Source organism: Phocoena phocoena, chromosome 15, assembly GCF_963924675.1.
Source record: "Phocoena phocoena chromosome 15, mPhoPho1.1, whole genome shotgun sequence".
Taxonomy (NCBI): domain Eukaryota; kingdom Metazoa; phylum Chordata; class Mammalia; order Artiodactyla; family Phocoenidae; genus Phocoena; species Phocoena phocoena.
In genome coordinates, this window is record NC_089233.1 from 61220828 (window position 1) to 61233203 (window position 12376).

The following is a 12376-nucleotide window of genomic DNA, read 5'->3' on the forward strand; positions in this document are numbered from 1 at the left end:
TTGCCTTTAGTTGAAATCCTCACTTTTGAACTAAAGCATGGCATGTGCCTGTATGCAGACAACAAATGTATACATAGTTGAGCATTTCTCAAACCACCCAGCTATCTGTCCACTTATACCCATCAACCACCTTGATCCTCCTGATCAATAATTGGCCAAGGGGAATTAAGTTAACCTGAGATGTCATTACACATCAAGGCTGTCTTTACCATGTGTCAGTGTGCATTTACTCACCTACAGAAAATGAAAGCATTCCATTCACTTAAGGTTGTGTGCTTTTTGTTCAGCAATTCAATAAATGTTTTACCACTACAAAGCAGACACTCTGTGTGGTGTAGGGAGTATAGAAGTGAGCAAAACGGACTTGGTGCTACTCAATATCAAGTTTCTAATTCAGTGAGACAGATAAACAAATAGATCATTACAAATTATGGTACGTGCTGTGCATGTGGCGGGAGATGTAAGAATCAAGGGAGGTGTGAGATAGGGAGAGCACGTCTGTATGCTGAGAAGTCCTTAGCAGGGAAAGAAGATGAAGATAGAGGAGAGAAAAGAGATAACCGATGATCAAGTCCCTGTGCAGGCAGGTAGGAGAGGGATACTCAGCACAAGCGGAGTGAGTGATTGTTCTTTGAAAGGAGGGTGGAAGAGAGCAGTGGGTGCAGGTGCTGCTGAGTTTGATCTATATTTCTGTTTTTGTGCCAGTACCATGAAGAGGCTGTCTTTTCTCCATTGTATATTTTTGTGCTGTTGAGTTTGTAGATTTGGTGGTGAACAGATAAGAGTAATCTAATCTAATAGCATCTATCTTTATGAAAATAATTCCTACGAAAAGAAGGTAAAGAAGTTTCAGGAGTGGAGGTGTGGTATACAATAGTTGTCAAGAGTATAGGGTAGTATTCTGGATAAAGCAGAATCCATTTGTTTTGACTTTGAAGGTTTCTAAATTTTTTCTGCCTTTGCATGGGCACTGTTTAGTGCTATGTTAGGTAGCCAGATGAATTCCTTTAAGGACAGCATTTCCTAATATTGTTATTATGTTCTAGTAACCATTTGTCAGATTTTATATTATGAAAATAATGAAATATCTTTCTTTATTCTAATGGAAATGTAAATATTAACCATGACTTTCCAAATAATACATGACTGTTAAGAGTCTTATATATACATTGCTCTTAGAATCTTGGTCCTGGCAAATAGAAAAATTATTTTCTGCAATTTTTATTTAAAACTTTGTACCGTTATAGCTCAAAAATAGTTATATGTATACTTGAAGGCTGGCTTATTTCTAAAATAAGTAGATTTGGTTTCCATCTCCCACTGTTAGGTAATAAGGTCTAAATTAGAGGATTCATTCTATGTAATTATGAAAATTGACAGGGTTGCTCCTGGCCAGATAAATCATTATTTTCTATGAGTGGTGGTGATGATCTTAATATTGATGCTTTGACATAGTTTTTTCTTACTTTTTCCATTTGACTTTCTGTGAGAGGTGGTCTTAATGTTTTGATGTAGACACTTTTAGGGAATTCATAATATTGGGAGTTATTACTTGGTCTTTAGAAAGGCCTTATTTTAAAGCTGGAATAAGTGAAAATCTTATTTGTCAATAACAAGCAAAATAGTTGGCACTGTCAATAGAAAGTCAGTACAGGCCTGTGCAGTGAAAAGGAATCCATCAGACATAAATGGATTTCAGATTCAGAAGATGATAGCAGAGTTTACCCAAGGGCTGCCTTCATCATACCCTTCAGTAAAGAGTGATAGGGGAGAAAGGATTGAATGTTTATCAGACTGACTGACATGAGCTGAGCTGAGTGTAGAGGGCCAGCCACTCTGTGGTTTGGCATCTCTGGGCTGCCTAGCTGAGTCAGCACCTACAGGTAAACAGGGTCTTGGAGAGCTAAATGAATGTCTGTGATCTTGGTTTACAGCTCTGTTACCCTCCAAATCTGTGGCCAAGATATGCAGAGACCCACAGACTCCTGTGCTGCAAACCAAACAGCGTGCAAGACCTGTGACCTACAAAAGCACAGCAGAACAGGAGGCTGAGGAGCTCGAGAAACTGCAGCAGTAAGTTTCACTGCCAGTGTTGGAGGAGGCGTTCCAAGAACGTGCCTACTTTCTTTTCAGTTCTGTAAGGGGGACAGTTCACTATTTTTCTTGCCTTGGGAATTATGGCATTTGAGCTACAGGCTCTGCCTTGCCACTGTGATGAAAGGATTGAAAGTGGGAATATGGAGCTGTCCTGAAGTGTAAACTGGCAAAACACTATTGTGGAGGTTGCAGTGGGAGAACTTACTTATGATTCCAATAAGGAGTGTCCTCTGAGGTTAATTTAGGTAGATCTCACCCTTTTATGGCTACCCAAGGGAACTGGAACTTAATGTGATTAGTGCTAGAGTTTGTCTCCTGTATTCTTCTTTCTTCCTTCTTGCACTTTCTTTTTCTAAAAAAAAAATTTATTTATTTATTTATTTGGCTGCGCCACGTCTTAGTTGCAGCATGAGGGTTCTTTTAGTTGTGGCATGTGGGATCTAGTTCCCTGATCAGGGATCGAACCTGGACCCCCTGCATTGGGAGCTCAGAGTCTTAACCACTGGACCACCAGGGAAGTCCCCTTCTTTTACTTCTTTTTAGAAGGGGGAGTTTCCTCTTGCAGAGAGACCGCAATCTTTAAAGTGGTGGGAATATTAGACTGTCTCATTTATTCTTTGCTCTAGAGGTAGAGACAGTGGCTATGAAGAGAGTTGAAATTTTGTTGTGCATGATGGGTAATCTTAATGAGTATTATTTTTCTGGTTTTGGCTTACTTTGTTGTTTATGTAGTTTTCATTTTATTAAAAAAATATTTTTTGTGGTTGTCACTTAAACCCTCACCTTACAGATACAAATTCAAAGCACAGGAACTTGATCACAGAATTCTTGAAGGTGGGCCCATCTTGCCTAAGAAACCACCTGTGAAGCCATCCACTCAGCCTATTGGCTTTGATTTGGAAATTGAGAAGAGGATCCAGGAGCGAGAGTCAAAGAAGAAATTAGAGGATGAACACTTTGAATTTCATTCTAGGCCCTGCCCTACTAAGATCTTGGAAGATGTTGTGGTAAGAGTGGGGAGGCTCGGCGAGCTGGCAGAAGTGCCCTGCTCATGACCACAGATCCACCCATTCACAAATGTTTGAGTAGATACGTGATCAGGGCATCATATTAGGAGCTGTGGGTGATAAAGAGACATGTCAGAGGTGGATTTTGCTCTCAGGAAACTTAAAGTCCAGTAAGGGATACAGTATAGGTATAAATAATATAAAGAGTGACAGAAGTGCTCTAAGAGAGGTGACAGTTAAAAGTGCTATAAGTATTCAAAGGAAATAATGATTTCTTCCAGATAGAAGGTTCAGGGAATGCTTTGTGGAGGAGAAAGCATTTGATCTGAGCCTTGGCAATGTATAATAGTCGTCCTCATCATCGTCATCTTCCTGTCGTTACTGTCATAATAGCTGACACTTTCACTATGTGCCAGGCACTGCTCCAAGCCCTTTCTGTGTATTAACCCATTCATTTTGATCAGAATCCCTTCAGGTTGTGTACTCTAATTCTCACCAGTTTCAGATGAGGCACAGAGAGGTTAAGTAGCATTCCTAGGGTACTCAGCTGGTAAGTAGTGGAACAAGTATAAGAATTCAGGCACTCTGGCTCCAGAGTTTGTGACCTTACACTTCATTATATTGCCTCTCCACTCTATGGTGGAATTTGGACTTGTAGAAATGCAAATGAAATGGACTGGCCAAGCATTCCAGGCAGTGGGAGTAACATAAATAAAAGTCCAAAGGTGGAAGGCATGGGGTGGCTACTGGGAACTGTAAATGGGTCATTTATGCTGGAGAAAAGAAGTATATCAAGAGGAGCACCTGGAACCTAGATTAGAGAAGTGGGTTGTAGTTTGATGATGGGCTCACAGTCATGATTTTAGAGAAAATATACAATCAAGAGGAGATGCCACAGTCAGAGAAGAAGTAATGGAGTTCAGCACCTGCATAAGTGCAAAGATGGTTTTCAGGTATATTTCTGGGCAGATGGGGAATCATCCTCCTCCCAGTTTGGATCACCTTATGTCCAGGTACTAAGAACTGTTTTCCCGTCCTCTTTCTTTTTGCTTATCCTTTAGGGTCCCCACAGTTTTAAGTGAAAGTGTGCACCAATATACGGTTGGCCCTCCTTATCCATAGGTTATGTATCTGCAGATTTAACTAACCATGGATTGAAAATATTCAGGAAAAAAACTAGAAAGTTCCAAAAAGCAAAACTTGAATTTGCTGTTCTCAGGCAGCTATTTACATAACATTTACATTGTATTAGGTATTATAAGTAATCTAGAGATGACTTAAAGTATACAGGAGGATGTGCATAGGTTATATGTAAATACTACACCAATGTAAGGACTTGAGCATCTTCGAATTTTGGTATCTTTGGGGGTCCTGGAACCAATTCCCTCAGGATACTGAGGGACAACTGTATTACCTTTGACTGGCTATTTAGTTTTGTTTATTTTCTTAGCACTAAGTCAGAAGCAATCTGAAGTTATATTTTCCAGGCTTTAAAAAAAGCATGGTGATGCTTACAAATGGTTCTTCCTCTCTTCCCTCACCGATATCTTCTTTCAATTTGAGAGCTTTCTGCACATGAGACCTCTTTTCTATTCACAACGCTTTTCTTTTTCTCTTTTTCTTTCTTTTTTTCTGTGATGCATACGTATGATAGGCTAGACTCTGTTACAGAAACTTTTTTTTTTTTTTGCGGTATGCGGGCCTCTCACTGCTGTGGCCTCTCCCGCTGCGGAGCACAGGCTCTGGACGCGCAGGCTCAGAGGCCGTGGCTCATGGGCCCAGCCGCTCCGTGGCATGTGGGATCCTCCCGGACTGGGGCACGAACCCGCGTCCCCTGCATCGGCAGGCAGACCCCCAGCCACTGCGCCACCAGGGAAGCCCTGTTACGCAAACTTTTTAAGAAACCTCTGCCCACTCAAGTGATTAGTCTCCAAGAGCTGTGCCTTCTTTGTCATTACCTGGTGAGGAAATTGTTCTGAATACAACAAGGGAACTGTAGTTTGTATGCAGACCTCAGAATCCTAGACCCAGAAGGGCTCAGTGTTTTCGTTTTACACATCAGAAACCCAAGGCCCAGAAAAGAGAAATAACTTCCATGAGGCTTCTGTAACGTGCATTTGGCACCTTACTTTTAATAACATCTTTTTCTCCAAGCTCCTGGCTTTTCCCCCTGCTACAAGTTTTTTGTTTTTTATTTAATTTACCTATCACCCTCTCGATTTTTACTGTATTCTTTGTACCTCCTATACCAATATTGACTTTAATTGACTTTATATAGTCTTAAAATCATCAACTCATTTTAAAAGTAATTTAAAGGGGAACATTTAAATCATTATGTAAATGGAAAATCAGTACTTTTTGCCATGAATAACAATAATAGCTAATACTCCTATAAAGCTTATGTGCCAAGTTTTATTCTAAGCTCTTTATATGATAACTTACCTAATTCTCATAACAACCCTATGAAGTAAACACTGTAGATACTATTATCAGTCTGTTTTGTAGAGGTCAGATAACTTGCCCAAGATCACAAACTAGCCAGTGGCAGAGCTGGGATCTGAATATGCTTCCAGGGTCCATGCTCTTGTGTTAAAATAGAAGGTACCTTTTAAACTAAAAGGTTCTTAGGAAAATATGTGATTATTTTTTAAAAAAACATGGTCTACATCCTTTTCCATATCACCGGTATTACCTGAACTCCATTTTTAGAAACACTGGTTTAGGAAATTGGTTTGGCAGTTTGTTGTACTTTGGAAACGTTGGGGTGAAGTGGTAAGTGGGGAAGGGTGACTAGAGTTCATTAGGAGTTAAGTGAGATCTTAGAGTAGCATTGTACCAGGTAAGGCCTTGTTGAGAATTCTGGATAAACAGATGAGCAAAACACTAGGTAAGTATGTTAGATGCTACTGAATGGTAGGGAAGTGATTGCCAAATCCAACTGGTTCTCAGAATCCTGTTGGATTTTATTGTATAAACAGATTCCCGGGCTCCACTCCTGGAGTTTTGCTTTGTTAGGTGCAGCATAGATTAGAGAGAGCCCTGATGAAGACCTTAGTGTCTGACACACAGTAAGCAGTCGTGCTGTTAATAGTAATAACTATTGCATGCTTACGTTGTACTGACTGTTTTGTGCAGATTATCTTATTTATTTCTCATAACGACTAGAGATAATTTTTTTTTTAACAGCTTAATTGGAGTATAATTGCTTTACAATGGTGTGTTAGTTTCTGCTTTATAACAAAGTGAATCAGTTATACAATGTTCTATTTTTAACCCTACTTTTCAGATGAGGAAAGAGATGCTGAGAGGTGTCTAGTATGCAGAACCAGGATTTGAACCTGTCATCTCCTTAAACACTTATTCTACCCCACAATGCTGTTATCATTGTTTATTTTGGCAAATGCAGTATCTGCGTTTGATGCTGGCTCTTTGCAGCTGTCTCCCTACTGAAATTTCCAGTGACATCACTTCAACTTTTGGATTCTAGAGAAGCAAACCAGAAAAGGAGGCAAAGATGTATTTATTCCCTTCCACTCTTCTTCATTTTTTAGAACGGGAGGCTTTGAAAGAAGAATGTGGCTTGCCCATAGAAACGTTTTTAAAAGTTGGTGGCAGAACTGAGGTTAGGTGTCTTAACTTCTAGTGTTGGACCCTCAGGCAGCAGAAGAGCCTGCCTCCCAGAGTCGGAATGCAGCTATCTGTCTGACACTGTTGTCTCCATCCGTGTCCCCTGGTGCTGAAGCTCTCTTTCCATGCGTCCTTATGGTGTTTCTTGTGCTCTCCAGTGAGTAATTTTAGCAGCAACATTTTAGGGACTTGGGGAGACCAGCAGGCTTTAAAAAAAAATTTTTTTTTTCATACTCCCTGAGATATAACATTGCTTCATGGTAATCTCCTAATTGCTCTGGGACAGGCCTGAGAACTTGTCCCAGGGCACTTGGGGGCATACCCTGCCTTAGGGAGAAGTGCTCACCCCTAACATCCCATCCCCCATCCTGGGCTGCTTTTCCAAAATGTGTCATCTGTCCACCCACAATGCCCACTTCTAACCATGTATCACCTCTTTAGAGATACTTGCCCTCAGCTTCCTTTCAGAGTTTCCCCCATTATCCTTCAGCTCCACATTCTGTTGGGTTTCTTCAGAGCACTTGTGAAAATCAGGAAATACTTGATTTGTTACTTTTTCATTGTCTCTTTCCTCCACTAGAATGTGAGCTCACTGATAGCAGGGACCATGTATATCTGTACTGTTCACTCCTGTTTCCCCAGCACCTAAGCATCACAGCATGGGCATTGCTATATTGGATAACTGCATGAGCAGCAGTACAAGCTGAAGTGCACCAGCCTGTGTTAGACACTGGGAATTCGAATGGAATTAGGCACAGCCTTTGTCCTCAAAGCTTTCACAGTCTGGGAGAACAGATTGACATATAAACAAATAAGGACAGTAATGCTAATCAACATGCGTTCATTGAACAATTACTACTTCTTGTAGGTGCTGTGGAGAATGCAAAGGAATGCAATTGGCAATATCGCTGCCCTCAAGGAGCTTATAACTAAAAAACCTTAAAATAATAAAACAAGAAGCCTTCTCTGTCCCTAGAAACCCAATGTCTTTTTCTTTATTTCTGATTGAGCCCCCTATTGGCTTTGATTGCAGTGGAGATGGGGTGTGGATAAATAGTTGCTGCAAGGTTGATTTTCATAAATCACCTTTCCTTCTCCCCCAAGTAATTATGAGGATTGATTCTACTCGTAAATATCTCTTTCATGGCTTACTTATTAGAGATTTCTTTTAAAATGCACATCTCTCTGTTGGGAGGATGCAGAGAGAGGGGAAAAATAGGAAAAGTGACATTATTTTAAAACTGAGTCCTCAGATATTTATTTCAATTACTATATTTTATGAAAGGAAAAAAATCAAGGACTAAAAGGCTATCTCATGTTATACAGGTTGTACAGACTGGAATCAGAGCCGGGCTAAAACAGACCTCTTGACTCCTTGCTCAGTGTACTTCCTATTACCGCGTATCCTTGACTGTGTTCGAGCTACAGGCTGGTGTCCAGGATGTTGTAGAATCGAGCTACAGGCTGGTGTCCAGGATGTTGTAGAACAACAGATTTTTGTTGTCGTTTTCTGGCGAGCATTATTTGAAAACCCATTTCATAGACTTTTGTCATTCTGATTACAAGTTCTGCTGTATTAAATTTTACTATACTAGTGATTCTGGTTTTCTTTAGAAAATGTATGAGAACTTTCACAGCAGAATGAGCATTCCCATTACAGTGGTCACCTTGAGAGTTTATTAATTCTTTCCAAAGATGGATATTATAGAAAGCATTTTGGAAAAGCCACTGGTCTTGGATCCTGTGGCACAGTCTTTTGGATCTCTTCAACGATGACAAGTCTTCATATTTTAAAGATTAATTTGCTCTTAGGGGCTGGTCTAAAGTCATTGGGAACTAAAACTTCTGAGTAGTCTAAAATAATAGAGCTGGAAACAATTTTGCTTAATTAAAAGTAAAGGTTGAGCAATTGCCTTGCATGGCCCTAAAACTGGCTTTGAAGGCCACTCCAAGAAAGATATTCCAAACATGTTTGGAGCAGTTGCAGCATTGTTGCGATTAAGAAGTCTCCCAGGGTATAAATTAGAGTCCAAGAGTCTTCAAGTCCAAGGTATAAATTCTGTTATTCATGCTTACTGTATTCATTCAACAAACATTTCCTGAATGCCTTATGCTTGCCGAGGTCTGTGTTGGGTATTAGGGGTTGATGGAATAACAGTCCCTACTCTCAAAGCACTCATAGGTTAGCAGGAGGAGATGAATACCTAAATAAACAAGTGCAATGAAGTTTCATATGTACCACGATAGACTATATACAGGGGAGAGTGGGGTCAGTAGGTCTGGAGGAGTGGAGCGATCTATTGAAGGGTTTTATCAGAGAGGAGATGCTTTAGTGGAGGCTTGAAAAGAAGGGTTAGATGCTTCCAAGCAGCCAGAGCATTCTGAGAGAGCATAAGCAAAGGTATTGCATTGTGATGAGAACCAGTGTTAAATTTTGGTAGCTGTTAGTAGTTCATTGTGGATGGAGGGTGATGCCTAAAGAGGGGCAAGAGGTATGCCTGGAAAGTCAGGCACGGTTCCAAATTATGAAACACCTTGTACTTCATGCCAAGGAATATGTTATACTCTTGTAGGTAGGCAGTAGGAGCCATTAAAGAATTTTAAGTCAGGAAGTAACATCAAATCTTCTGACTGTATAAGAAGATGGACTGGTGGAATGAGAGAAGCTGAAGGACTGTTAGAAGGCTAGTGGAATGGTACAGGCAATAGATGATGTGGCCTGTGTCATGACAGTGAAGAGTTAGAGAGGAAGCAGAATAGAGAGCTGATGGGGCCAGCATATGGATGTGGGTATAAGAAATAAGGAGTTACTGAGGATGTCCCAAGGTTGCTTTGATTTTTTTTTTTTTTTTCTTTTTGCGGTACGCGGGCCCCTCACTGCTGCAACCTCTCCCGTTGCGGAGCACAGGCTCCGGACACGCAGGCTCAGCAGCCATGGCTCATGGGCCCAGCCACTCCGCGGCATGTGGGATCCTCCCGGACCGGGGCACGAACCCACGTACCCCGCATCGGCAGGTGGACCCCCAACTACTGCGCCACCAGGGAAGCCCGATTTTTAAAAATTGATCTGGTCATACACTTCATGCAGGACGGTAGCCCTAGAGATACCATTTTGCAGTTAGGGTTAATTGCCAGATTCATTATAGTGTAAACTCTATGAGAGTTAGAATTATGTTAGTTTTGGATGATGTGCATAGTATGGTATACATAATTCAGTCTGAAAAGATTTGAGATGTTGGCAGTGTTTTGAAATCACAAAGGGGGAAAAAATCTTTGGAGAAGTTGAATATATTAGAATTAAGGAATATAGAAATTAAATCCCTCTTTTAATCTACCCTCAAAGAGATGTGAGAGTTAACAGCTTGGTGTTCTTTCCATATTTCATTTTCTATGCTTAGATTAATTATATATACATTTTATTTTATTTTTTTAGTATAAGCACAAGTATCTTTTAAACATTTAATTCAATTCAGTTAATTTATTTAAATAAATTTTTTTGGAGTATAGTTGATTTACAGTGTTGTGTTAGTTTCAGGTGTACAGCAAAGTGATTCTGTTATACATATACACAGGCTCATTCTTTTTCAGATTCTTTTCCTATATAGGTTATTAACAGAATATTTAGAGTTCCCTGTGCTATACAGTAGGTCCTTGTTGATTATTAATGTTATATATAGTAGTGTGTGTGTGTTAATCCCCAGCTCCTAATTTATCCCTGTCCCCACCACCCTTTGATAACCATAAATTTGTTTTCAAGATCTGTGAGTCTGTTTCTGTTTTGTAAACAAGTTCGTTTATATAATTAAAAAAAAATTAGATCCCACATATGTGATATCATATATTTGTTTTTCTTAAAAGACATCTTAAAAACACACAGAAATAATATTTAATAATAGTATTTTTTGTTTCAGCAACTTGTCCCTCCCCCCTCAACATTATGAATACTGTTCTGTCAGTAATAAAGATTTATTTTCTTCTTTTTGATGACTATAGTATTCTATTGTGTGGATGTACCACAATTTTTTAAAATTATTTTTTATTGGAGTATAGTTGATTTACAGTGTTGTGTTAGTTTCTGCTATACAGCAAAGAGAATCAGTTATACATATAGCCACTCTTTTTTTAGATTCTTTTCCCATATAGGTCATTACAGAGTACTGAGCAGAGTTCCCTGTGCTATACAGTAGGTTCTTATTAGTCATGTACCACAGTTAGTTATGTACCACAATTTAAGAAAGGATTTAGCCAGTTCTTTTTTGATAGATAATAGGGTTATTTGCAATTTTTTTATTCATTTAAATTTAAAAATGCTGTATTGAAATATACCTAAAAACTAAACTAGAGATCAAATACTAGAGATGTAATATTGGGTGAAAGAGTATGACCATTTAAAGATTTAGTAGCTAATTCCTAAAGGTTGTACCAATTTGTGCTCTGTACCTTACCCAACTGTATAGGAGTGCCCATTTCTCTTCACCTGTCAACACTGGTATTAACCAGTCTTTTAATTATTACTCAGTCTTGTAGGTGAAAAATACTTTATTTTACTTTATATTTTTAAAAATTATTGAGATTGAGCCTCTTGTATATCTTTGTAAACTGCTTGTTCTTTGTCCAGTTATTTGGCAAAAGGAAATTAAGCTAACCCTTGCCCCGTACTTTTTTCCATTTGCCTTTTGAGGTTAATATTTTTAAATATAAGTTCTTATTTTAGAGATGTATGTGGAATAGGTTTAAGAGAATGGACAGTATCTATTCTGTTCCTAGATAACATTTGGAAGTCCTTTTTGATTTTGTTTTTAAGGGATTGGGGTATAAAATGGGAGAGAAACAATAAAATATTGACAGTTTATTTTGTAGTGTTTTTCATAAATACCAAAAAAGATTTTGATGAATCCTGTTTTTGTTGAATATGTAACTCAAACTATGTTTTTGTTATTTGCTGTTCTTCTGTCATGTTAATCCACCTTTGGAGCATTAACACATACCAGTCTTAGTTGGATAAGTTAACAACATACTGAAATAACTAGCTTTTTTTGATTCCTGATATGTGAACTTCTAAGAAAGGGATTGATCTCATCACACAGCCTAGTAGAGATTGTTCTAGGATATCTAATTGAGTTGCTTACTCCTTCCAGGGTGTTCCTGAAAAGAAAGTACTTCCAATCACTGTCCCCAAGTCACCGGCCTTTGCTCTGAAGAACAGAATCAGAATGCCCACCAAAGAAGATGAGGTGATTTCCCTGGGATGGGGGTTTCTACTCCTTCTACATAATCAATCTAAGTATTATTCTTTCTTAAACTTGGTGGAATACAAAGGCCATCACTCTTGTCTGGAGTTGTCTTAACAATGGGTATGAATGATTGATCATCTGTTTTTGCTCTTCCAAGAACAAAGTAGTTAGTAAGGGTATGAATCTTTTGGCTTTCAGTGGTAACTGGTTGTAACTTATTGGAGCTATTTTGTTTCTGTTGCATTGGAAATCACCCTGTTGTAACGTGGATCAAAAGTTCCCAAGACCTATACTCTATTTTGCCCCAGCTATTGTCACCATTCAGTGAGGGACTTTTAAAATTCATACTAAGCAGTTACATCCACCCTGTCCTTAACTATCTCCATTAATCCAAGGGTTGCAAAGGTGACT

General features: G+C 39.1%; 1 protein-coding gene across 2 annotated transcripts in view; it reads left to right on the forward strand.

Annotated features, from left to right (window-relative positions):
* Window positions 1–12376, forward strand: part of TPX2 (TPX2 microtubule nucleation factor) — a 52886-nt gene that overhangs the window by 31502 nt on the left and 9008 nt on the right. For both annotated transcript variants that reach the window (XM_065892220.1, XM_065892219.1), the window contains exons 9-11: window positions 1935–2073; window positions 2888–3104; window positions 11870–11965. In XM_065892220.1, coding sequence (XP_065748292.1) covers window positions 1935–2073; window positions 2888–3104; window positions 11870–11965 — 452 coding nt within the window. The remainder of the gene's footprint in view (window positions 1–1934; window positions 2074–2887; window positions 3105–11869; window positions 11966–12376) is intronic.